Source organism: Danio rerio, chromosome 22 (genome assembly GCF_052040795.2).
Source record: "Danio rerio strain M-AB ecotype USA chromosome 22, GRCz13ab, whole genome shotgun sequence".
NCBI classification, from domain to species: domain Eukaryota; kingdom Metazoa; phylum Chordata; class Actinopteri; order Cypriniformes; family Danionidae; genus Danio; species Danio rerio.
Genome location: NC_141042.1, coordinates 6,847,407 through 6,875,011, shown reverse-complemented (window position 1 = coordinate 6,875,011; position 27,605 = coordinate 6,847,407). Strand labels below are relative to the sequence as shown.

Here is a 27,605-nt window from a genome sequence, read left to right as displayed (position 1 = left end):
ATATATATATATAAATTTAACCCAATTGTTAGGTTTGTTTATATTTGACCCAATGTCATGTTAATAGACTTTTTTTAGAGTTGGACTAATTTATACATTTTCAATTGGATATAATGGAGGACATTTGAGCCCTCACAAGTATCACTAAACCAGCACACATAAACTGAACACATGATTTCTACATTCATGCACTATTCAACTCATGAACACGTACATTCTTCAATTTTAGCATTGATCATTTTAGATGATGTTTCACTCTTGTGTTCTCTCTAATATTAATAAGTAGAATAATATTGCCAGAATTTCTGATTAACAACATCACATTGTAAAATGAAGCACAAGTCTACTGCAAATTTAAAAATTGTGTGCGTATATTCAGCGCTTGGTTTTAGGGAATGGAAAAACACATGTGCTATCTGACATTCATCTTCAGAGTCAACTCGAAACTGTTGCGGTTGGTTGTTTTTTCAGAAATGCGCTTTGATCTGCTGGTGGACAAACAGCTTGTTTGTGAAAATGAGCTCTCATTGCCTACTGAAGTAAGCCCACCTGCACTGAGTAAAAAGGGCTTCTTCCTGTCCTGCTGCTACAGCATGAGCGTTCATTTTAAGCTCTCCTGAAAAACTATTTAAGACTGACCCAGAAAAGCACAATAGTATCTGGATGCAGACTTGAATATGAAAAGCTGAGACTGCATATCTCAGACATGCAATGTCAGAAACGGTGCACTCAATGGAGCTAGGGACATCCCTGTGAGGATTAGGTGTGCACATTAAAACCGTTGCATGCAGCTCAGCCTGCATATCTAAAACTGTATGTATAAGGCATAGAGCCCTGTCATACATGTGGCTCAATAAGGCGCAAGACATGTTTTGGTGTGATTTGCTATTTTCAGACCAGTGCAACCCTAATTTTCATGTTTTCAAGGCATATTATTGGCACGTTGCTCTTTTGAGGAACTGAAATAGACTGTGCCATTGCCCAAGTAAAACCTGAATGGAATGACAAAGAGAAGTGTTTTTCCCTTCAGTCAGGGCTTAATTTGTGCCGGAACACACTGGATCTGTATTAGTGATGGGAGGTTTGGATCATTTTACCGACTCGGATCTTTGAGTCTCGTTCATCGAGATGACCGAATCTTTTTTTCGAGTCATTTCGTTCATTTGGTTCAATTTGCCAAAATATTATTAAAATGTTATGAATTGCTTCCAAACACATCTACAACTAGACCAAAAGGTTGATCACACGACAAATAAGTCATAAATAGAATATTATAAGAAGGTGGAAATAATAATTCAATGTTTACCTGCTCTTTTGTCTATGAAGGTAGGCTATTGTTGTCTCCTTGCTCAGCTCACCTCTTCATGTCTTCAAATGTCAGTGATTCGTTCACGTTACACTGACAGTCACATATAATCTTAACCAAAGTACACAGTCTGAGTCGATAGGAGCCTTGATAATTAGTTCATCTTTCAATTCAATTCTTTTTCCAGCTATAAATGCATGTGATTGGCCCGTGAGGAACGAGTGACTCAGACCCGATTGAGGACTCGAGAGGTGAGCGGATCAATTCTTTTTCCGGCTCTAAACGCATATGATTGGCTTCTGCCAATGTAATGAAGACTTGAAATTAACGATACTACCTGCACAAATGTGCGCACGCGCGGATGAACGAATCACTCCCTGAGAGGACTCCTAGTTCCCGAGTCATATTGAAGATTCGTTTAAAATGAACGAATCGTTCATGAACGACCCATCACTAATCACTTGACTGTGGGAGATCAATCAAAGATCAAAGTGTGACCTCTTGGACAGAAATAAAAAAAAAAATTCTAAATGTCTAATCATCTTGTTTAATCCCTCCCCTTTTCCAATGGGAATAGTCAATAACAGGAGAATGGTCAGAATAGGCAGCAAAACAACAAGAGCAATAAACAATGCAAAGGGTCAAAGCAAAACAACGCTTTGTAATGCTTACGGGAAAAACAAGACTCAGCAAAGAGTATGAGAATGTGAAGTGTATATGTAGACCAGTTAATCAGTCTTCATGAGCTTCAGCTCTGTGTGTTTGTGCAATCGTTTATCATCCCAAACGGTGTGTGAGGTGCATGATGGGAGTTGTAGTTCATTTCAGTGGCAGTTCTCCAGCTATCTGCAACTGCTAGATCATGGTGATCATAAGAGAACAATTTATTTGCCCTCTTAAATTCATTTGATTATACATGCTTTCTCTTCAAACATTTTTTATGACTGAAGCGACCTGCTACCAGAAGACCAAAACCACACACTGATGACACTTGCTGGTCAATCTATGCAAGTGCAACAAAAACTCTGCTCAAACATGCATAAATCACCTTTTGTGTAATATTTACACAATAGTACGGGTAAATAAAATTTCATTTGCATGTGTAACTTTGTATCATTGAGATGCTTTGTATTATTGTATGATTATTGGTTGATCGGGCTAACAAGAGTTTCTGAAGTCTTTCTTTTTAATATTATTTTATTTCTCATTAAATGGCGGCATGGTGGCTTAAGCACGGTCACGTCACAGCAAGATGGTCATTGGTTCGAGTCGAAGGTAAATCAGTAGCAAACCTCTAGAGCTTGCAAATCTAAATGTGAGAACTAGTGACAATCGTATTTGTAGTATGTGTAAGTTACAATGCACACTCGCAGCTCTCACATTGGGTTTTATCCATTGTTACATAAATCCTGTGTTCAATGCTATAGTCAGTTTAGTAATGATGTAAACATGCACTTGTCAACACCTAAGTATCTACACCCTATCTCAGTAAAAGTGCAAAGGACCAAGCTTTTTTTTTTCTTGTACTTTTGATAATATATATTGGCATACATACCAAGCATTGATGAGCTCCTTTTTGACCAGTATGAGATCAGACTTTTTGCAGAATTTCCACCTGCTGGACAACAAGTGTGTGAAAAGTCTTTCAGATGCAGACTGAAGGAGGTATGAGATGTACAGAGACTTTTGAGGTAGGTTTTTATTAACTAACTAACCATTCAAAGCACCTTATGGCATCTGCACACCACAATGACAAATCAGTTTACAGCTTACCCTCTCTCACTAATATTTTGTATTTTTTTTTTACTTTTTTAATACAGGATGAGATATCTTCAGCTTTCAGACAATTAAAGTTTCTGGAATTAATGACCGTAAAGGTGAATTTTTCTGCTTTCATTTAATTTTGGGTGAATATTTTTCCCTTCAGCTGCTTAAGTAAACATTAAAGTGGTTAAAAATAACCAAATATAAATGACATAACTCAAAAACTTCAAGTTTTCTATTAAAAATAAAAATAGTTCACAGAGTTGTATCTTTGGACTAATGCAATACAAATTTACAACTCAGCCTAAATTAATCACAGCTCAATATTAAATAGCTCAATAGTTATGTTTGTTGACACCTATTCTATACAATAAAACAGTATGATCGTTATAAAAATTGTGAGATCAAGTTAAACCTTAATTTGTTGTACGTACTGTAGTTCCTTTAAACAATACTATGGTAAATTGTGTGAAACTATAGTTTAGTATTTACACTTTTCTTAATGAATGCTATTTGTATTGACAATAGTAAACGAATATACTGTATTATACTTAAATTTTTACCACAGTAAACTGTGGTGTATTGTAGTATAAATATGCCTTAGTTACTATAAAACTACAGTATTGGTTTATTTATATTGTTATAGTTGTAGAACAATAGCAGTTATATAATAATAATGTGGAAAAAACAGTCTGTGACAAAAAAAGGTGTGAGAGTTTATAAGATAATGGAGGGGTGCTGTAATATATGTGTGTGGCCGCTAGAGGGCAGAAAATGAGCATGTTGTAAAGGTTAGTTACTGATGAACAGCGAGTAACAAAAAGACAGCTATTAATGCAATGCACCAAACATTAAATTATTTATTTAGAAAAACTCAAAATATGTGGTGATGATGATAATGATGATGATATTAAAAACAAAACCGAGAATGAATCCATAAATAAGTGCTCTCAAAAGAGGTCATGCTGGGAGCTTCAAAACCATCTCCAGTACAGATCCAGTGTTGGATCATCGTTTTTTGGGGACGTTTTGATACACTGCCTCTGTTTTTGATTTCTGCAAGAAAACAAACTCAGTCAGGAGTTTAGCAGAACTTTTCTGACAAAAACCTTTTTAAAAAAAAAGTATCAACATTAATTATACCAAGCACACACTAAAGTTTTAGAAGCATCATCAACCGAGCTAAAATATAAAAATAAATCTCCGAAATTATGTTAGCAAGTGTATGGATCACAACTATCCTCAGAAATGCCATGATAAACCACATAATTGCAAAGGCATGCTGTCTTTGTCAAATTTAACATGACATTACTAAACCATGAATATGCAAGCTTCCTCATTTGATCCTTGAACAACGAAGCAGTAGTAAGCAAGAGAACCATCACAAATTGACTTTAGTGAGATGGTTAAGATTTTAATAATTAATAATAACAATAATGATAATAATAGTTAATTTAGGATGCAAATAGAAATGTACTGTAAGACGTGTCACAGTGCAACTATATGCAGCTTCACTGAGTACAGACATGCACTGTTTTCTTCACTGCTAAGTTAGATGATCTCAACTGTATTTCTGGAATGACTTTTTAAACAGTTTTAGAACTTCACACTGTATTCCATTTAGTTTCAATGGCGACAAATCAAGCTTCAGTTAAGTAAAGTGGCAGATTTAAAATTCGAAACTGCATTCCAGTCCACTTTAACATTAAGTTAAATGAATATAAATGTTTTTTGTCAGTTGGGTCAACACTCAACAGACTAGCTGCAACTGTGTGCAAAACTACAATCAAGCTTCATTCCTTGATCAGCAAACCTTTAATCAAAGCCTCTTGCAAAACAGCCACCATGAAGCATCTTACCGTTTTTCGTTTTTTTGGTTTACTCAAGGCTGAATGTTTTGTGTTCTTCTTCTTGGTCCGAACTGCATAAACAAAAATAAAATTAATAAAAATAATGGGTTACAATTACTCATTTGGAAAAATCTTAATTAACAATTATGACCCTGGTGGACCACAAAACCAGTCATACATGGCTCCAGTTTTGATATCTTAAAGTTAGATAAATAGTATTTTTATTAACGTGTGGTTTGCCAAGATAGGATAATATTTAGCTAAAATACAATTACTTGAAAATATAGAATTTGAGGGCTCAAAAAAAAAAAAAAATCTCAGTTTGATTTTTACAGCTATGTCACCCTGCAGCCCAAGACCGGTTTCTCATGGAAACTAAGCAGGGCTGAGCATGGTCAGTACCTTGATGGGAGACCACATGGGAAAACTAGGTTACTGTTGGAAGTGGTGTTAGTGAGGCCAGTAGGGGGTGCACAACCTGTGGTCTGTGTAAGTCCTAATGCCCCATTATAGTGAAGGGGACACTATACTGTCAGTGAGCGATGTCTTTCGGATGAGAGATTAAACCCAGGTCCTGACTCTCTGTAGTTATTAAAAATCCTGTGAAACTTCTCATAAAGATTAGGGGTGTAACCCCAATGTCCTGGCCAAATTACCACCACAAATACACACGTTACATTACATTAGTTATTGAGAAAATTATCTTTAAAGTTGTCTAGTAAATAAAAAATTAAAATGTTTTTAGCAATGCATGTTACAAATCAAAACTTGAGTTCATACATATTTAAGGTAGGAAATTGACAATATATGTTCATTGGTACGTGATATTTAATGAATATTCAATAATCAATCATTTTGTCTGAGTATTTTGTTGATTTTGTGCTTCAGGGTCACAATTTTTAGTCAAAAAGATCCATATATAACATGTGTATTAGCTGCTTTCTGACTTGTTTTTCCTTTCTTGCTGATGCAGATGATCCCGATTACTGTTACAATCAGCAGAAATCCCGCAGCAGCAGAGATCAGCACAATCTGCCATAGGAGAAGACTCTGATCTGAAGGGGAAAAATTGGTCATGCATGTTTTGTAAGTCTACAATAAACACCACCAAACACCAATGCTGTATGTTTAAAAGCGAGCTCACATAAAAATGGTAATGTTTCCCCCTTATCTGAACATGTCTGACAGAGTGTGTTGATGTCCAGATGTGTGGTCTGGTTGCTGATGGTGTTGTTGATCACACAGCTGTAGGTGTTTCTATCCTGATATTCCACCTCCAAAGGTAGAGAGAGACTGATGCTGAGATCAGACACACTGATGCTGGACAATACACTGTTTCCTTTGTACCAGGAGAGATTTACAGACCTCACATTCACCACTGAACACACCACTGAACAGTTATACTGGGATGATGAAGATGAGGAGGAAGAACAGTCCCTGATGAGGACAGGGACAGGCAGACGTGCTGAAATAACAGCAGAGGTTAAAAATAATTGATAAAAGTGAATAAGCTAATTTAGGACACACACACAGAAAAGCAAGCCAACTGTTGATTTTCTATTGCAGGAGATTGTCATTTTTAAAAAAAAAAACATGAAGTGTTTTTAAGTGGAAGTGCATATGGAGAGGAACGAGTGTGTTCCCTACAGGTGTTTTTTGTTTTTTTCAGTGTGACAGAAGCAGAAAGTGCCTCCGTGTAACCCCACTAGTCCTACACCACACAACCTGCTCTGAGCTGGGATCGAACTGGCGACTTTCCGTATGGGAGTGAGTTGCTCTACCAAGGAGGCTAAAGACCATGGCCTCTAGTTTCTGGTGCTAAAGCACCTTTAGATGTCAGAGTGAGGTTTACCTGCACAGCACTTCTCTAGCTGGTAGGGGTGTCAAAATTAATTGTTTCTATGGTGCACCACGATGCAGATGCAGACAATTTGGTATGGGTTTAATAATAATCATAACCGGTTATTATGTACTGACGTCATTTATCTAATATTCGCTATGTCGCCATAGCTTACTATGGCGAGGAAGGCGTGGGTATTTACAACGCTCCAACTACTTAAAAATGCAGAAACTGTGCTCAGTTTCACTGCGTGTGTGTTTGCTGGACAGTCTTTCACTGACACTTACAGCAGAAGCCCCTATTTCAATGCTATTGAGAGAATGAAAGTGTACTCCATCTCTCTCTCTCTCTCACTGTGGCACCGACATATCGAATTGAACCAAATCGATGGCATGATAATCGTAATCGAACCGAACCTTGAGACTAGTGTGGGTTTACACCTCTGCTAGCTGGCCTCCACCACACTCACCCCCCTAAACTTCACTCCCATCCGGGTCACGGCACCAATTTAACCCCGCCAGTCCTATACAACCCAAAAGTTGTAGAGACCAATCCCCTAGTTGACGAAACATTGCGTGACTTTTTGAGTGATGTCGATTGACTACTTTCCAAATGACAATGGGCAAGAAAATTGCATCTGTATTCATCTGACCTGATATCTCGAAGGTGATGAGACATTGGGCGACTTTTTGAGTAATGTTTTTGGGCTACTTTCCTATTGAGAATGGGCAAGAAAATTGTATCTGGGTCCATCTGACCTGATAAGTTGCCATAAGTTATCTAGTTGTCCATTGTCACCATCATTGCTCATCTTTGCATCAGTTAGCTCGTGTATCATCACTTTGACACTCTCTTAAAAATGCTGTTATTTCAACCCAATTTCGGGTTAAAACAAACAAAACCAGTCGCTTGAGTTTATTTAATAAATTAAAATTTTTAGTTACAAGTTTAGGCCAAAGTTTGTCCATATTTTACCATATTTGGGTTTAAATATCCCAGCATTTAAAGTTTATAGCACATGTGCAGTAAACATCGAGTTACTTTTAAGTGATGTTGATTGGCTACTTTTTTATTGAGAATGGGCAAGAAAATTGTATCTGTATCCATCTGACGTGATATCCCGAGGGTGATGAGATATTTGGCGACTTTTTTAGTGATGTTGATTGGCTGCTTTCCTATTGAGAATAGGCAAGAAAATTGCATCTGGATCCAGCTTACCAAAAAGTCCTGAAGTTGACAAGACATTGGGCTACTTTCCTAATGAAAATGGGCAAGAAAATTGTATCTGTATCCATCTGACCTGATATCCCGAAGGTGATGAGACAGTGGGCGACTGTTTGAGTGATGTTCTTGGGCTACTTTCCTAATGAAAATGGGCAAGAAAATTGTATCTGGATCCATCTGACCTGATAAGTTGCCATAAGTCTTACCTAGTTGTCCATTGTCACCATCATTGCTCATCGTTGCATCAGTTGCCTCGTGTATCATCACTTTGACACTCTCTTAAAAATGCTGTTATTTCAACCCAATTTTGGGTTAAATCAGACGAAACCAGTCGCTTGAGTTTATTTAATAAATTAAATTTATAGTTACAAATTTAGGCCAAAGTTTGTCCATATTTTACCCAATTTGGGTTGAAATATCCCAGCATTTATAGTGTATAGCACATGTGCAGTAAACATCGTGTTACTTTTAAGTGATGTTGATTGGCTACTTTTTATTGAGAATGGGCAAGAAAATTGCATCTGTATCCATCTGACCTGATATCCCGAGGGTGATGAGATATTTGGCGACTTTTTGAGTGATGTTGATTGGCTGCTTTCCTATTGAGAATGGGCAAGAAAATTGCATCTGGATCCAGCTGACCCGAAGTCCTGAAGTTGACAAGACATTGGGCTACTTTCCTAATGAGAATGGGCAAGAAAATTGTATCTGGATCCATCTGACCTGATAAGTTGCCATAAGTCTTACCTAGTTGTCCATTGTCACCATCATTGCTCATCGTTGCATCAATTGCCTCATGTATCATCACTTTGACACTCTCTTAAAAATGCTGTTATTTCAACCCAATTTTGGGTAAAATCAGACGAAACCAGTCACTTGGTTTTATTTAGTAAATTAAATTTATAGTTACAAATTTAGCCAAAAGTTTTTCCAGATTTTACCCAATTTGGGTTGAAATATCCCAGCATTTATAGTGTATAGCACATGTGCAGTTAACATCGAGTTAGTGCCTTTTATATTGTGGATAAAGCAAAAAGCTGAACATTGTTTTTGCGAGTGCCTTAGCTAGCCGCTAAAATGACTAACAGCTTTTTAAATTCTATCAAATAACTTGTTTGTTAAGCCATTCAGTTGGATCAGTCCTACAATAACAGTAAGGAAAAAGAGCTTTGACTCGGACCAATACCGTTGGGTTTCTCCATATATCTCCTACTCGTGGAAATAATCCTTTGACACGATGATAATGAGTGTTTGCTGTCGCCGATTATATTTCTTTTCAGCTGGTGTAACATAAGTTTTCTAATATGACATGCTGTGCTCTACTTTTGTGTCCATAAATTTTCATTTTTGGGTGGTTGACAGCTTTTAGAATTTTGATTCTGTTTTTTTTTTAGCTTGTTTATTGCACATCTTGTCACACTCAGCTTTTTTAGTTTCTTGTAATAGGTCAGTAACGATAGGGGCGCATCTCCCCGTAATAGAAAGTCAATGGATAGGGTTCAATTGTCCATTAAGTGTGTCTCTGAAGTTTTAAACTTCAGATTTCTGCTTTAAAACCTCTGAAATATGATCTCATTGGTGCATTTTGTTTTTGTACAAATAGTTAATTAAATTTGTGGTAATTAACATTGAGTTAGTGGACTGAGTTTAATTTGTAACCTTTAATTTCCCTTTAATAAAAGCATTGAATAAGTGAATACATGATCTCCACTCACCATAGACAGAAACTCTGAATGTTGTATCCCTCAGTATTGCACCACTGATCTTGAGTTCATAATCTCCAGCATCTTCAGTTCTGATGTTTGTGATGGTCAGAGAGCCAGTGATTTTGTCCAGCTTCAGTCTGTTTCTGAATCTCCCATCAAGAACATCATCAAATATGGAGAAGATTCCAGCAGCTCCACTCATTTCTGCAATCAAAGATTTTTCAGCGCCGAATTTCCATACCAAATCATCATCTTGATGTATATCAGTAGCACGTAAAAGGAGAGAATCTCCCTCCAGCACTGACACAATTTCTCCAAACCCACCTGAAAAATTGTAAGTGTAAAACTGAAATTGGAAATAGTTTGTTATAATTTGTAAGAAAGCAAAAACAGAAAGAAGATCATTTGAATTTAAATAACAAATATAGTAATATTGGACGTTTTTCCTTGCATTTATAATTCTTGAAATGTACAAATGGCATGACATTTCAAATATTCAGTGTTTTTCTGTCGATAAACATTTTATTTATTATTTTTACTGATTATTCCAGGCCTTATTTTCCCACCAATATTAAATAAAATCATAATAATTCATATTTATTTATTTTTTATCCAAATCTTAACAGCATAATCTGGAATTCAGGGCCTGAAAAATGTTTTCATAACTTACCAGTAAGACACCAGCAGCACAAACAGAATGAGACCAACATTTTCTTCGGTTTGTTGTCTGATCTAATAATGCCATCCGTTAAAACTTGTGTGTTTGATGTGTGAATCCTCCCCCAACACACGCTAACCTTCCTAGTTCACAACCACACGCTCTGATCTTATCTGAAAGTTTTGAACATATTATATAAAGATCTTCTAGTACTTATTAAGTCTTAAACATATTTTAATGGTATACAAATTCATTATGAACAAGACCCCCTCCCCCCTCCACAGTAAAAACTCACGTTTTTAAATAAGTATTTGTCTGTTAAATATAGGAGTGTTGATCTATTTGAATACTTGATTTGTGAGCAAGTTGAATTGTAAAGTAAATCGGATGTTTTTACTTGGTTTCTAATCATTTATTCATATCATAATTATCATGTAATCATTAATCTTGGGTGTACAGTGACTTGCAGTTACATTCTCAGTGTCAAAAACGGTGTCAAACGGAAACCTTCTGTGGCCTGATTCTCTTGCATGCATGGTTTGATCTGTTGGGTGAGCCAATCACGTTTGTTCGGCCATTTGTTTAATGTGGTTTGGTTTGGTTTGTAGCTGAACGAACTGAACTGTACTTCCTGTTTTGCTGTTGTTATCTTATAGTTGATCAGACAAAAGGGAAAATCTAACCAGTCTCAGGGACGTGGATTCTGACTTTTTTTTTAGTTAAAAAAATTAAATTAAATTAAATTCAGCAAGGCTTTGAGAAATGGTCCAGAAATCTGTCTGCAAGATTGAAGTGAAAGTGAAAGTGAAATTAAAAGTTAAAGTGAAATGTATATAATTTGTCATGTGTGATCTAGGTGCTGTCCCGTGTTTTAAAATTATTGTTAAACTAGGCCTATTATTTTCAAAAAGTTGGAAAAAATAGATCCAAAATGTAAAAAAAAAGCACCAAGTCTTTGTTAGGGGTTCATAACAGTTGACGCTGTGTACCAGTGTTTATGTTTGGCCATCTGGTGGTCAAAAGACCAAAGTGAACAATGCATATAAAATGGATTATGTAAATTAAGTCTCTGATGTCCCTAGAGTGCGCATGTGAGGTTTCAGCTTAAAGTACCTCACATATGATGTTAAACAACCCTTTGAATCTGCCCCTTTTAGGCTTTGATCCACATTGTGCCATTTAAACATCTTAATTTTTGTTCTTAAAGTGAGGATAACCTCCTGCATATCTTATTCCAAAAGCTATAAGATATGTCAGAAATGTATGTTTTTTTTTTTTTCAAATAAACAGTGGTGTTAAGCAGGGGTTCCCAAAATCAGCCTGCGACCCCCAAATTAACCATTCAAGTGACTTGCGACCTCCAATATCCTCTGAGGTGGTTATAAATACAGAAACCTTGCATGCAATGACGTACACACACCAATAGACCCACATTTATTTTTTGTTTAATTCTTTTTTTAATGTATGTGAGTGCTGTAAATTTGCCAGAAAGGTAAACCTGGTATTATAAAATCTATCTGCTGTATCTGACACTATTGCTGTGTCTTTAATATAATGTATTTACCCCAGGGTTCACAATCCAATTTAGTATATAGTAACTATAAACAACTATATTGTCTTTTCAGTATGGATAAAATATGGTAATTCTTAAGGTTTAATCAAAATAAATAGATTTTTGGAAATCACCAGGTGACTTTGAAACCTCACTTTGAGAACCAGTGGTGTAAAGTAACAAATTACAAATACTCAAAATACCGTAAGTGAGTTTTTATAAGGAATTGTAATTATTAAGTAGGTTTAAAAACCTGTACTCTTACTTGTGTACATATGTAGTGCATAGTCTATGTGGATTATAAAAAATCAGTCCTGTGATTTCTGTCCAATTAGATCACACATAGAAGGGCAATGTATAAATGCAGTTAACTCTTTGGAAGCATTATGTTTAAGAACATGTCTAAAATCTTTACACACATTGACACTGTTTAGATGCATGTCACTGATGAGAAGATGGCAGATGTTTACTGTATGATGACCGAAATGGCCTTCAGCAATAACTAAATGCAGTACAGAATGTTACGTTTACACACATCCACAAATGACATGTAAATGCATCAGCTTTTTACAGCGTAATACTCACTACTCTTGAGTACTTTTGATAGGGCTACTTTTTTCTTATACTTTTGAGTAATATTTACAACCAGAGATGTATAAAGTACTAGAGACCCAGACTTAAGTAAAAGTACAAGTGCTCTATCGAAAAGTGACTTGAGTAGAAGTTGAAGTGCTCTTTAAGCACCATTCTAAAGTATTCAACATCTTTTGTACTTAAGTATTGGAATGAGTTTATTTCAAAATTTACTACTGAAATACTAAAAGTAAAAGTACAAGTATTGTGTGATGTAGTTAATAAAGAAAGCAGTCTTTAAAAAGACATCAGATTGTTTATTTATTTTAAATATCTTTTTTAGGGGGCACGTGATTAAGCAGAACGAAAAGAAACATGGCTTAAGATACTGTTTTCCTCTAGCACTTGAACCACAGATCTGACAGATTATAACAGCTTTAACAAACACCTTTCAAAGTTGTTTGTCACAAAAACACTCCGTAATTCACTCAAAACGCTATTGAAACCCGTTTTCAGATCGCAAATTACCAGTTGTAAACGCTGCAAACGGAAGTTCTAAACATTCTACCAGAAGACGCTGGTCGCTATGGCGCCCTCCATGCAGCATCCAAGATAAAGGTCTATAAATGTAAGAAGTAGGGGTGTGAATCTACACTGGTCTCACAGTTCGATTCAGTTACAATTATCATGTCATCGATTTGGTCGAATTCGATATCTCAGTGCATTAACGATGCTTTTCATACATAATTAGATTTTTTCTTCACGACACAAGAATTTTTAAAATTAAAATCTATAAATATATTTATATATTATTTGTAATACAATTTTGTTCTTTAATACAGCAGTAAGACATAGGAACTGTAACTTTAATTGTACCTGCTCAAAGAAAACACTCTTTCTGAATGTATCAAACAAAACTCAAGTACATGCACGGAAGACAGCATGAGCATTTATAGCAAATAAACTAATGTAAATATTATCCCGCTTGCTTTTAGAGCGCTGACAGGGGTGGTCTTACACCCCTATGATTGGTCATTGTCTTCACCTGCTCAACAGAAAGGGCTGCGATCGGCTTTAGAAATGAAAGCGCTGTTCACCGATAGCGGTAAGAACTGCCGCGCTTACAATCTATATGTGCATAATACGCGGTTATCACAGGTAATCCATAATAAACACACTGGAGAAAACTTGTGAACTTATGATCTATTACTGAACTGATATCGATCATTTTGACACCCATGGTAATTAGTGACGATGCAGCTCAGAAAAAAATCTATCAGAGTAAAAGTATTAAACTCATCGAAAATATGTACTGAAGTACAGTACAATAAAGAGTACAGCTACAGCCTTTTAGTACTTAAGTACAGTAGTTTACAACAGATACTTTTACTTTACTTGTTCTACATTTTTGGTCAAGTAATGGTACTTTAACTTAAGTATGATTTTTTTTTAGTATTCTTTCCACCACTGCAAGTAATTTGTAAGCACTTCATGAATAAATGTGAATAAATAAATTACTCAAGACATTTACCGCCACCTAGTGGCAGTTCATTTTAAGCTTCTGGAAAGGAAAAAAAATCTCTGCCATTTTAATTTAACTCAGTTAAATTACTGATTAATTTGTGATTAATCGCTACAATGTGTAATTATTTAGATGGAAAGGAAACGTTTATTGACAGTGTCATGTCGGGTTATATGGTTAATTCACACAAATGTACAAAAAAAGCTTAGTCTTAGTTTATTCGATTCATCTATAGCGCATGTGTTTGGACTGTGGGGGAAACCGGAGCACCCAGAGGAAACATGCTAATTCGGGGAGAACATGCAAACTTAAAAATACCAACTGATCCAGCCAGGGCTCGAACCAGCAACCTTCTTGCTGTGAGGCGACAGATGAGGCCATCACCATGTCAAATTATCCAAACCTCTAAATATACCTGTAAATGTAACAACTAATTATTTTTCACATTTTCTAAAAACAATTTGACCGGGAAAAATTCAAAACATCTATTTATATAGACAAAACACGTCTCATTTTGATCATTGAACAGTGTTGAGGCAATTACAAAAAACGCGAGTTGCATATTCAGATCACTAATAAAGTTTTGCATAAATGCTTGCATTTCTCGAGCGTTTTTCAAGAAAATATCTTCATTACTTTTTTATGTAACGCTTATGGTGTGTAGAAACATAGTACTATAGCTATAAATATTAATTCATAAATATATTATCACCTTGGAGTTGTAAGGTTTTATCTGTTTTCTGAATGATTTTGAAATGTTGAGCTTCAAAGTTTCTGCATTCCATATAGCATGTATGTGTGTAACATTTGTTTTTTTTTTTTATAAAAAGTCTTAATGTAAACAACTTATAAAAATCATACCATAATGTAAATAAGTTGTCATTTAATAAGAATATGTCAATCCCTCAATTTTGACAAAAAATGTCAGACAGAACCTAATAATTCTAAGGTGAGAATATGATTCGCTTGCACAGAATCCATGGCTTCAAATGAATAGAAAGTGAAATGCATGCGATATGTCGTTCATGTGGTTTGGGGTATGGTCATGCAAGACATCAGTCCAGAGAGACTTCAGAGTGTTTTAATTTCAGTATTTATTAAAGTTACCTTCAAAAAGTAATGAATTAGAATTTTGTTTAAAAAATCTAATAACGTAACATTGCTTTAGCATTATGTTCTGTTTCTTTAATCTAGACATGAAATGCCCAAATATGGCCCGTATGCACCACTGATCAAGATCTCTAAAAAAATGTGTTCACATGTGTGATGTAAATTTACACCAAAGTGAAACGTGACGTGAATAAACATTAAGAATGAAGGAAATGTAAATTCATCTGGCTCTTGACAGAAACTTGACAGAGCTGCTCTTCTGGATGCCATGAAGAGTAGTATGAAAAGTCTCTAGTACATTCTATTCAGAATTTGAAAGGTTTGTGCCATGTTTCAAAGATTTGATAAGTTTACATAATGTCACTGGCAATATTCTTATAAAATAAAGATTTAACATGTTTAACGTATTGTGCGTTTTGTTTAAATTACTGATGACTGGACTGTTCACACGTGTTAAGACACTTAAATTAAGGTTGAATTTTCAAGTCAGTGAGAAAAACTATCGATGTCGTGTTTTTTTTTTTTCATTGTCATATTTTGGCAATTATTATAAGTATTTCGGCAGTATTTTATGCAGCCTATACAACATTAAACATAAAAAATATATATTTTTAAATATATATTTATTACATTTTCTACATAGATGCAAGATATTTGAAGCAAAATCATAAAGGAAAAGTTATATAATTCAATTTTAATATCAACAATTTCACCTTAAACAAACAATAAAACATTATATAGCTGGAAACGTTAAGATAACAGGGGAATTAGGCTAGTCATCATTTGAAGTAAAGAATGTTTTTCAAAGTTGTCATAAGACAGGAATGGGTGTTGTTTAATAGTTTTCGGAAGACTATGAAGAAACTTTACTGTGAGAAGTGAACATTTGATCCTTCGCTTTGACTACTGTATTTGTATGCTTGTTATTACTGTGTGCCCATTTCTTTCAATTTTATTTGTTTATTTTTTATAATGCAAGAAAGAACAATTACAAAGCCATAATATGAACAAAGAGACGAGCAAATTATGCACGATTAAAAGATTCATATGGAAAGAGTTTTACATGCAACATAATAATTAAAGTCTTTTAAGGAGTTGTTTCTTTGAAAATGTACATTTGTGGATGTAAGATTTAGCCATAAGCAATACATTATTAAAAAATATGGGTTCTAGGATCAGAAGGACAGAATTATACTGTTTTGGGGTATACAAAAGTTTGGAAAGAAAAACATTTTTAATAAAATTGTAAACCAAAAAGCTGCACTCCCTGACGTCACCGCGAAAGCGAAAGCATAGACACACAGATCTGTCAGCTCTCCATTCGCTCTTGCGGCACTTTTGACTTTCGAGTTGTTTTTGAAGCTTCGCTGTCTTGCGAGATTTGACAACACATTTTGACTAAATTGTTTTTAAATAATTTTATATTACTTCCTTGAGGCCACTCAGCTATGAAGAAAAATGAGAGTGTTTATTTGGATCTTATGGAGTGTCATCAAAGGTAAGCATTTGGCATTTTATTTAGTACAAATTAAAAAAGCTTCTGTAGCCTTTAAGTAGCTGATGAATTAAAATGATGTGATTGCGGTAAAGCTGGTTTATCGCACAATCGTTCTGTGACAATTTGTGACATGCTGCAACATCTGAAAACAAAATTAGCTCTATTCATATAAATAAAATGAATACTACACAGGGGCGTTGCTAGGATCGAAGGGGATAAGGCGCGTATCCCCTACCCCACACCCAAAATTGTAACACCATAAAGGAAAAAAAAAACATCGACTAACTCACTTCTCATTATTCTCAAATTATACCTCTTGGGCCTCTTATCTCCTCCTGATTTTCAGTTTGTTTGTTTTTTGAAAATGTAATTTTCTTCATGTCTTTATATCTGAAAATATGATTTATTTTATAGTGCGAGATGTTATCCAATGTAATACGAAGCTACAAACATGTTCATTTGGACAGGGTGATTAACTTAGGCGTAGTTTACTGGAATTTCTAAATTTAATACCTTGCGAAATATTGATATTCAATAGTCTACTGTTTTTGATATAATAACAATTATTATAAAAATAATTATTTTTATAAAAAAATGTATAAAAATAAGTTTACTTCAAATGTCTTTAGAGGGAGATTTTTTTAGTTTTCCTCAAAATAGGTTGATGTGGGCAGTGTAACACTTTAAATGCATGTAATGCCTGTTCATTCATACTTGAGCAGAAATTCCACATATGCCTCACAACACTAGAACATTCCAGGAAATCCCTACTATGGATGAAGGAATTCAGCTATTGCTGTAGTTGAATGAATGAAAATAAGATCTGAATGAACATAAAAAGGCTTTAACTGATCAATTACACAACAATAAATGGTTTATATGTGTTCTTCCAGCCATCTTAGGTATTTTTATAAGAATAAAGTCGATTTATAATTCGGTGCTAACTGATATACCATGTTATAATAGAAGCTATAAAATAATAAGCTAGATGCATGAACTCGCTGTGATTTAACTATTACAGAAACAGATGTGCCTGGCTATATCAGATCTAGATAAATATGTCTACATATCTATATAATATCTAGAAAGCTAGTACAGTTTACGTTTTTCTGACTAATTCACATGTATTTACTTTCATATAATGCACATTTGATCGATTAGTTATTTTATTTCACCAAAACTACACACATTTTATACTGTGAAAACATATATTAAGCTTCATCAGTAGTTAGAACTATTCAGTTTGGCGAAACAGTTGTATTATTACCTCATCAGCATCAGCTCCTCAAAATAATTATTTTTAAACCATGTGACAACAGTTGCATAAAACATATTCTAGATAAGTTGGTGGTTCATTCCGCTGTAGCAACCCTGGATTAATAAAGGGACTAAGCCGTAAAGAAAATGAATGAATGAATGAATGAATGAATGAATGAATGAATGAATGAATGAATGAATGAATGAGTAAATAACGCATTACTTTAATATTTGAGTTACTTTTTTTAAAATGTAATGTGAGTTTAAAAAATAAATTGATGAATCAAAATGATCTGCCGCGGGAACAGACAGAAACCAAGATGGCAGAGCCTTACATTTCTGTGGGGTTTCTCATTAATTTGAACACATGGAAGAAAATGGGATTATAGTCTCAATGGATGGTGATTTTACTGAACTAGTAAGACAAAAATACAAAAGTAGCAAAGACATTGCCTTCAACTTTCATCAATCTGCATATGGCATGTGTAAGGAGGTTCTCAGAAGGTAACATTATTCCAATTTATTTTAGTGTAATGAAGGTGTACAAGTTAAGTGTGTAATTAAATGCAGAGCTCCTCTGTTTCAAAAAAGAAAAATACCCTGCAAGTTTTGAGATCAAGCCTCAGGCAGGTATGAAAATGTAGCTCAAAAGTAACATAACACATTGCTTTCCATAAAAAGACACAACTTGTTACTTTTTTGGGGATTAACTCAATATTGTAATGCATTCTTTCAAAAGTAACTTTCCCCAACAGTGGTGTAGACTATCTTTTAAAAATCATATATTATTGTACTTCTCCATTGAGAAGACTTTTACCTAAATCATTTTTTTAAATACATCCTTTGGAGCCAGCCTGGCGGAAATACATCAAGGCACACCCAAATCCAAATTCTTTTTTACTTCCTGTCTCAGGAGTTTTCTTATCAGATTGAATTTTTAATGCTTTATCACTGGCTATTTTTTGTATGACTGTTACATATGTCATTTTACAATGTTGTATGGTTGTCAGTCATACACTCAGCGGCCACTTTATTAGGTACATCTTACTAGTACCAGGTTGGACCCCCTTTGCCTTCAGAACTGCCTTAATTCTTTGTGGCATACAGTGCCTCCGGAAAGTATTCATAGCGCTTCACTTTTTCCACATTTTTTTATGTGACAGCCTTATTCCAAAATGGATTCAATTAATTTATTTCCTCAAAATTCTACACACAATACCCCATAATGACAATGTGAAAACAATTGTTGCAAATTTATTAAAAATAAAAAACCTGAAGAATCACATGTACATCAGTATTCTCAGCCTTTGCTGTGAAGCTCTAAAATGAGCTCAGGTCCACTGATCATTCTTGAGATGTTTCAGCAGCTTCATTGGAGTTCACCTGTGGTCAATTCAGTTGATTAGACATGATTTGAAAAGGCATACACCTGTCTATATAAGGTCCCAGGGTTGACAGTGCATGTCAAAGCACAAGCCAAGCATGAAGACAAAGGAATGGTCTATAGTCCTCCGAGACAGGATTGTCTTGAGGCACAAATCTGGGGAAGGTTACAGAAACACAGGTGAGCCTGTGTGAATTGTAGCCTCAGTTTCCTGTTCTTAGCTGACAGACATGAGTGGCACCCGGTGAGGTCTTCTGCTGTTGTAGCCTATCCGCCTCAAGGTTAGATGTGTTGTGCGTTCAGAGATGCTCTTCTGCAGACCTCGGTTAAGTGGTTATTTGAGTTAATGTTGCCTTTTTATCAGCTGGAACCAGTCTGGCCATTCTCCTCTGGCATCAACAAGGCATTTGCACCCACAGATCTGCCGCTCACTGGATATTTTCCATTTTTCGGACCATTCTCTGTAAATCCTAGAGATGGTTGTGCATGAAAATCCTATTAGATCAGCAGTTTCTGAAATACTCAGACCAGCTTGGTTTGAACTGCAGCAGATGGTCTTGATCATGTCTACATGCCTAAATGCATTGGGTTGCTGCCATGTGATTGGCTGATTAGAAATTTGTTTTAACGAGCAGTTGGACAGGTGTACCTAATAAAGTGGCCGGTGAGTGTATACTATAATACAAATAAATACATTAAAAATAAAAAGATTTTGTGTAAAGTTAGTTTTTGACCAACCTTTTCCATTTTATGTCATTTCTAGTATGAAGATGGTATTGTAGTGCGCAAAACTTGTTCGTTGTATGCACTTGTAATGACAGAAGTGTTTCTTTCCCTAAAGTCTTTGAGATGGTTTTTGTCTTTCTGAAAATTGACTTATGATTGCTTTTGCTGCTGCAGGTGTGTCTGATGCTGCTGCAGATAAAGTGTCAGTGATGGAGGGAGAATCTGCCACTTTGAATACTGGAATTATAAAAACACAAACAGACAGAATAAGATGGTATTTTAACAACAATCGCATTGCTGAACTCAATGGAGATCAGGTGAAGATCTGTGTAGATGATGTGTGTCCTGAAAGATTTAGAGGAAGACTGCAGCTGGACAATACATCTGGATCTCTGATCATCACAAACACCAGAAAGACAGACTCTGGACTGTATCAGCTGCAGATTAACAGCCGTAGAACAGAAAAGAAATTCATCTTGTCTGTCCAGGGTGAGTGTTATTTAATAAAGGGTTCATTCACATAAAAAATGCACTCATATGTTTGTCCATATTTGAAACTACAGTAAAGATGATTTCAATTAAATACATTTCTGTTTTTGAAAATCTGAAATTGAAAACCTTTCAACCAAAAATCAGAAGCCTGACAAAGCTAATGTGAATAAACAATCAATATGAATCCGCTATCCTAAGGGTTAATTAATTCAGTTCATTTTCATCCACTAGTTTCAAACCACTTCTTTCTTTTATTGAACACAAAATAAGATCGAAAAACAGTAAGCGTTAACTTCCATAGTAAGACAAACAAATACAATGGCTACAGGTTTTCTAGCTCTCTTCACTATATCTTCATGTTTAACAAAGAAAACAAGAAACAGTGGAGGATGAGTAAATGATGACAGAATATTCAGTTTTTGGTGTTGTGAGGGAGAGGGTGAGTCGACAATTTTAAAATTTCTTTAACCATTTTTTTCTCAACCATTTTAAATTACAATCTTGAGGTGTGTTAATTGTAACAAATATTTTTGAAGGATATTATTTATTTATTGTCATTTATTTATATTTGTAATACATACAGAGTTATTTCATTAATGAGGTTAAGGTTTAGGTTTAGGTTTATTATTACCAATTCTAAGGTAATAATACTTGTTTATAAAGTTGAAACGTCAGTAATGGAGTGAGTTTAATAATTAGATACGGGTGTTAAAAAAGCAGATATATATATATATATATATATATATATATATATATATATATATATATATATATATATATATATATATATATATATATATATATATATATATATATATATATATATATATATATATATATATATATATATAATACTGTACACACACACACACACACACACACACACACACACACACACACACACACACATATATATACACAGTTGAAGTCAGAATTTGTATCTCCCTTTTAATTTTATTTAAAAGTAAGTTTATTTTAAAAAATTTTATTACTTATTTTAATGTTTAAAATGCTACACCATTTCAAAAGTGGCTTATAATTGACTGTCCGTTTCTCCAGGTGCCCTTGGTGCTGATAGACTTGGATCATCAGTGTCTGTGATGGAGGGAGACTCAGTCACTCTATGCACTGGTGTTCAAACAAACCAAAGCAACAGAATTAACTGGTATTTTAATAAAGGGCGCATTGCTGAAATAATAGGCTATCGGCGTAAAGTCTGCGCAGATGATACCTGTCCTCAGAGATTTAGGGACAGACTGAAGCTGGACAGTCAGATTGGATCTCTGACCATCATGAAGGTCAGCACTGAGGACTCGGGACTTTACACACTCCTCCATCGTGGCAGAGAAAAAATCTTTAGGGTTGCTATTTTAGGTAGGTCATTTATGTCTATTGACTTGTTGATCATACCACATTAACTAATATTATTTAATTTTATATAATTAGAACAGTATTACAATTTCCATTTATCTTTATTGCAAAAAAAACATCTGTGAAAAAGACATGTTACAAAAAGATTGATAGTTGGAGGTGATCATTTTCCCATTTTTGTAAATGTAAAATCTGGTAATTTTGGCCATTTCTCTTTAAATCAGATTACTTTGGAAAAAATAAAGCAACATGAGCCAAAACAAGGTGGCATGGTGGCTCAGTGGTCAGCACTTAGTGGTTAGCCTCACTGGGTGTATTGCATAGTCAAACACGAAACCTAGGGGTATGAATATTTTGGGCTTTGCAGTGTATACATAAATTCACTCATATGATCAAAATCTTATTTCACATTAGCTATTTAACAGCCAAAATTATTTATGTAAATTATTTATGTGATATTTTTAAAGTTTTTTTTATGCTTTATTTTATTTAAAATAAAAACCAAGGTCAATTAACAACTGTAAGAAACACCCCCCCATTGCTGAGAGTCCGTTTGTGGAAATTCGTGAGGTTTCGGCTGTCCTGAAACTTATGAGGTTTGCATGGAAAGTTTGTGGTGTCCCAATTGCATGGTGTTCGAGCAGGCCAGAGGGGGCAGAGAGCAACAGCGAGTGCGAGCCAGCTAATGCAAAAAGCAACGTTTCTTTGTTGCAGGGTGTTTTTAAGTGACCTGGGTTGGTCCATCCGCATGGCACTCTCTGCCAATGAGCAATTGCTATGAAGGGTGGGGCACACTCAAACCAGTTCAGTGACTTAGGCAATTTGGCCCCTGATTTCCAAGCCTGATTCGAACTGATTTTGATTGCCAGTGAGTCCCTTCAGGGTTGTAATAGTACTAATACAATAAAACAAAGAGACAATAAGTGTACAGCGCTTCATCTTTAAAAGGAGGCCTTTCTAAAAGTAGAATGGGAAATGCTGCTGTGATTAAATAATGAAATGTAACAATTACAACCTGGCATGCATGAAGACCTCACATGAAATGTTCATTGGCGTTATTAAAACAAGAAAAATGTTTGTTAAGAGCATTGACCAATTCTGTTCTAATGACATAAAGTAGTATGTTCACCGCCTAAAGCCTAATGCACAGATCCAATATATTGTACACTCAGGTCATTAAAGTATAATAATAAACTGTTTTAATTCAAAAATCATGTAAAAATGTTGCAATATATGTTGTTTTCAAAGCGCTGTTCAACATGAACATATTCAATTTACCTTTATTTCAATAGCGCTTTTACAATGTAGATTGTGTCAAAGCAGCTTAACAGCAATTCTAGTAAATTGAAACTGTGTCAGTCCATTTTTCAGAGTTAAAGTTTAGTTTAGTTCAGTAGTTAAATATCTCTGCCAAAATTACAAAACACTGAAAAGCAAATCCATTGATGTGTGTACACACTGTACATTCCATTATATCAAGAAACTGAGATAAACTAAAATGAGCATTTTCACAAATCAGTCATATGTTGGTTTGTTTTTTCAGACAGTTCTACTGAAGAGAACTGGAAGCAGAAATCAGTGACAGAGGGAGAATCTATCACTTTAGACACTCCTATTAAAACAACTCCAAATGATGTGCTGAAGTGGTACTTTGGCGAGATTCTCCTTGCTGAAATCACTGGAGATGAGAGTCAGATCTGTGAAGATGCTCAGTGTAAAGATGGTGAAGACGAATTCAGAGACAGACTGAAGGTGAATCATTCATCTGGATTTCTAACCATCATGAACAGCAGGAAAGCAGACTCTGGAGAATATACACTACTGATCAACAGCACCAGCTTCTACATTAGTAGGAGCTTCTCTGTGATTGTCACTTTCTCAGGTTAGTGTAATGATCTTTCTCATATCAGTCACTTCTCTTTTGAGATTTTTATTATAGTTCACATTACAGTGTTGCCAAATCAGTGACAAGTAGCTAAAGCCTCCTTGAAAAGTTTAATATTGTTTTCATGTAATGCCATGTGCTAAATTAGCATATTTACAATGTCCTTGTTTTGAATTGGCCCTTTACTTATTTCCTTTTCATAAGGCCTTTCTATTAAAGCGAAATTCTTCTCCACTCCCACCCAACATTTGTGACTATTTCTCACAAACGTTACATGAGATCTGCTTTCCTTATGTCTGTCACTGTGCTGTTTATCTGACGCAGCCGAGGCGGAGATTGAGGCACACTCTGACAGGCACTTGGGAATAGTGGGTGGGGAGAACCGGTATTAAAGGCACAGACAACAAAAACAGCTACATGATTTCCAGAGCAGAAAATCTTAATGTTCAGAAAGCTATAATAAATAATCTAATGGGTGTTTTGAGCTGAAACTGTACAGACACGTTCTGGAGACACAAAAGACTTATATTAAATCTGGAAAAAGGGGTAAAATAGGTGCCCTTTAATAAAATAGGACACTTTTTTTGGCAATAACTTGCCAAAATATCCCCAAATCTATAACACTGATCACAAAGATACAAAGGATTATCTTTGACATCTATGATTTTACTTATTTTCTTCTCTCTTTCTCTTGTTGCTTCTGTTTTAGGAATATCCTTAAGTACAGGAATTGGAATGTGTGTTGGTGTGCTGGTGCTGCTACTGCTGCTGGTGCTGCTGACGGCTGCTGCTATAGCTATTTACTTTACAAAAAAAAAAAACACAATCGAACAAGAGATCAGAGAATGGTGAGTATTAGAAACAGCTGATTTAAGATTTTAAAGTTGATTGAGAAAAAAAGAGTATTTAGAAATCGTACAAATATATACATCATTCTAATTAAAGTCACTGTTTAATTGTTTCGACACGCACTGAAGTGCTGGGAATAAATCAGGCAAGATCCTATGTTCATTAAATCTGTCTGTCTGAAAGAATCTTATCTCAGAAAAATTGCATTAATTTTTTTTGCTTAACAGTATGTATGTTTCAGAAACCGTAATGTATTTAATAATAATAATGCAATTATTTATTTATTTATTTACAATTTAGAAAAGTGGTATGAATGTTTTATTATATTAATAACTTTAAATATTTGTATAATAATAATAGTAATAATAATAATTAATATAGTTGTATAATTATTCAGTTAAATTTGGGTGCTACGTATGACTTCTCTTCTGATAACAATATTTGCCCAGGGATGCAGAATATCATTAGGCATTCGTTCGAAACAGTAAAATAACTTCCAAAATAAAAGAATAATATATATAACCATCTTATTAAACTAGCCAACCTGTTAATCTCTATTTTTTTGTAGTATGTGTGTCAGCCACCAATCAGAATGTGTTTCTACTGAGTGACTCTTCCAATCAGACACCTCAAACTCAAGATGCCCCTCTAATGAGTAATGGCCGGTCATTATGCCTGTCATCGTTTATCTGTGGCTGTCCTGAAAGGGGGATAAACAAGTTTGAGCTGCTTGAGCATGTGCACATGAAGGTGGGACATCTTCAAAATGACCAAAACGACAGAATTAGGCCAGAGGGATGAGCCCTTCTGAATGGAAGATGCTAAGCATCCATCAGTTTTACCCGTTGAAATCTTTCATTCTGAAGTGCCTTTGGAAGTGGTCAGCACTTTGTTTTGGAATAACACTTCAATATTGCAGCAATGAATATCACTCCATACTGACATTGCTGCTTTAACTGAAGCTCTTTGAATGACTACTGTAGAACAACCAGCAAACTGCCTTGGGTCAACTGTCTTCATCAGCTCTAACAAAAGAAAAAAAAAAACTGCTCAGAAAACAAACTCTTATTAAGATCATGTAAATGTTACATGTGGCATGCTTCTTGAGCTAATCCTAAGTTTTGTGTACCTAAACTTGTTATTAACTTCTATAAATGTAACCGTTTACTTAATGTATTAATATTGTTTGTATAGGTGCTGGATATGTAATCTTTTTAATCAAGGTTTGAGGTTTGAAAAGGGCTTTAGGCTTTGTTTGAAAATGAAATAGTTTTGCTTGCATAATTTATCTTACTAGTTTGGTAATACACTTTCCTTTGGCTTTATCAGGGGCTGACAATTACACCAGCAATAGTTTACTGTTACCACACTTGTAAAGCACTGGAAAAGGTTTGAATAATGCACCTGGAATGTACTTGAAAAGTGCCTAAATTTGACCTCAGAAAAGGTGAAAGAACCCTGATTGTTTACACTTCACAGTAATCGAAAATGGTAACTCAAAAAGATTATTTACTGAAGCTGCTAAGTTTGTCACTGTCTTTAACTTTAAAGGGCACATAGTTTACCCCTTTTTATGATTGAATGTTAGTATTAAGGTTCTTCTGAGTGTGTTCAAAGGTGTTATTTTAGGGGCGTTTACACAGCTCGCTGTTTTAGGGGCGTGTTGTCAGGGTTCTGCCACTTTGGTCTTGTAAATTCTTGTTTTGGTGGCAGAGCTCTGACACTACTCATGTCTGGTCCTGTTTCTGTCTCTGTGTGCGCGCGCTGTCGTGGGTGTACGCAGAGTGTGCGCACTGCCGCTTGATGTGGCCGCGCACGCTCTGCGTTCCTCAGACGCGCGCGCTCTTGTACTAGTGTTTGTGTTTGTTCTGTCAGCAGCGCGCTGCTTTATTCTCAGCGCCTCCGTCTAGTTGGTTTCAGTTTTGGTTGGGGCTGAGATGAAGCATGCGTGTTGCTTATGTGTGAGCGCACGGTAAGGTGTTTATCTATCGTGTGCTCGTGTCTTGCGTCTCTTTTCAAAGCACGTGGCTCGGTGTTTACATTGCGCTCTCCCGTCTATTGTCTTGTCCCACCCTCCTTGTTAACCCATTATTAGTTAATTGTGTTCACCTGTTTGTGTGTTAATTTTCTACAGTTTATATACCCCTCACATTTGCTGTCCTGTGCCAGTTCGTCATCACATGTTGTTGTTTGAACCCTTGTCTTGTCATGTTTCCAGTCCTGTTCCTTACCAGCCAGCCCAGTGAAGTTTGTTTGTGTATGTATTTGTTTTGTTAATGTTTTCCCCCTCGGGGTAGTTTATTTTGCATTTTATTTTATGTTTATTATTTAATAAATTCCCCATTTTCCTGCACTTGAGTCCTCGCTCCTTTTTTCCCCATTTCCCCTCACCAACCCTGACACGTGTTGCTTCACATGAAAATTAGTTTCAAATTCCCGCCCAACGTATCAAGGGGGCGGAGCCAAGAGCTCACCTGCTCTTTGTATGGCAACAAGCAGGCAGACAGAGACGCTGCATGAGAGGATCAGCATTCAGCCATACATGTACGCCTCGGCCACAGACCAAGCAGAGTGTACACAATCATTTGTGTCTTTGTATAGTTTCTCAGCCAACTGTGTGCTAGTTTAAAGTACCGAGCTTGTACACCGACTAATAACCACGCACACTGAATTAACTCTGACTGAGGCACCGAATGACCCACTTAGAGCCGCGACATGGCACACCAGACACGGACATTCGCATGTTCAGATGGCACTCTGTGGTAGAGATCTGCGCGGGACTAAATATTGAATCCCGCCAGGTTCTAGCCCGAATCCGACCGCTCCCGCTTGTATTCAGCATTTGTTGTCCTGCTGCCTGCCGTGCCCTTTCCCGCTAACGAGAGGGGGGAGAACAAAACCGAAAACCACCCAGCTTTACAGAGTCCAGACAGCCTATAACAAGCTGTCTGCATAAACACACACACATAAGCACGCTCTCTCTCTCTCTCTCTCTCTCTCTCTCTCTCTCTCTCTCTCTCTCTCTCTCTCTCACAGCA

The 27,605-nt window shown here is 35.7% G+C and overlaps 2 protein-coding genes across 3 annotated transcripts; one reads left to right on the top strand and one right to left on the bottom strand.

Annotated features, from left to right (window-relative positions):
* The first annotated feature begins 713 nt into the window (after nt 1-713).
* zgc:172133 lies at nt 714-26,918 on the top strand. 2 transcript variants are annotated; one of them, XM_087302058.1, is made up of 8 exons: nt 714-2,997; nt 3,127-3,183; nt 5,894-6,006; nt 20,145-20,459; nt 21,522-21,836; nt 23,377-23,715; nt 24,428-24,566; nt 25,136-26,918. In XM_087302058.1, the coding sequence occupies exons 3-8, from the start codon at nt 6,000-6,002 to the stop codon at nt 25,176-25,178; spliced, it is 1,158 nt and encodes a 385-aa protein (XP_087158184.1). In that variant the 5' UTR covers nt 714-2,997; nt 3,127-3,183; nt 5,894-5,999; the 3' UTR covers nt 25,179-26,918. The 2 variants fall into 2 exon arrangements, with proteins under 2 accessions (XP_087158184.1, NP_001121763.1); NM_001128291.1 differs by lacking the exons at nt 714-2,997; nt 3,127-3,183; nt 5,894-6,006 and adding an exon at nt 16,442-16,603 and having other exon boundaries at nt 25,136-25,601.
* Nucleotides 3,913-10,974, bottom strand: si:ch211-105n15.1. The gene is made up of 6 exons (XM_087303741.1): nt 10,361-10,974; nt 9,700-10,014; nt 6,065-6,385; nt 5,868-5,975; nt 4,930-4,991; nt 3,913-4,126 (listed from the first exon to the last, which is right to left on the bottom strand). The coding sequence occupies exons 1-6, from the start codon at nt 10,398-10,400 to the stop codon at nt 4,079-4,081; spliced, it is 894 nt and encodes a 297-aa protein (XP_087159867.1). The 5' UTR covers nt 10,401-10,974; the 3' UTR covers nt 3,913-4,078.
* Nucleotides 26,919-27,605: the final 687 nt, after the last annotated feature.

Coding starts and splice junctions, on each gene's coding strand:
- si:ch211-105n15.1 (XM_087303741.1), bottom strand. CDS start 10,400: ATGTTGGTCTCATTCTGTTTGTGCTGCTGGTGTCTTACTG. Junction 10,015..10,360: donor GTGCTGCTGGTGTCTTACTG/GTAAGTTATGAA, acceptor ACAATTTTTCAG/GTGGGTTTGGAGAAATTGTG. Junction 5,976..6,064: donor GGAAACATTACCATTTTTAT/GTGAGCTCGCTT, acceptor TTTCCCCTTCAG/ATCAGAGTCTTCTCCTATGG.
- zgc:172133 (NM_001128291.1), top strand. CDS start 16,564: ATGAGAGTGTTTATTTGGATCTTATGGAGTGTCATCAAAG. Junction 23,716..24,427: donor TGTGATTGTCACTTTCTCAG/GTTAGTGTAATG, acceptor CTTCTGTTTTAG/GAATATCCTTAAGTACAGGA. Junction 24,567..25,135: donor GAACAAGAGATCAGAGAATG/GTGAGTATTAGA, acceptor ATTTTTTTGTAG/TATGTGTGTCAGCCACCAAT.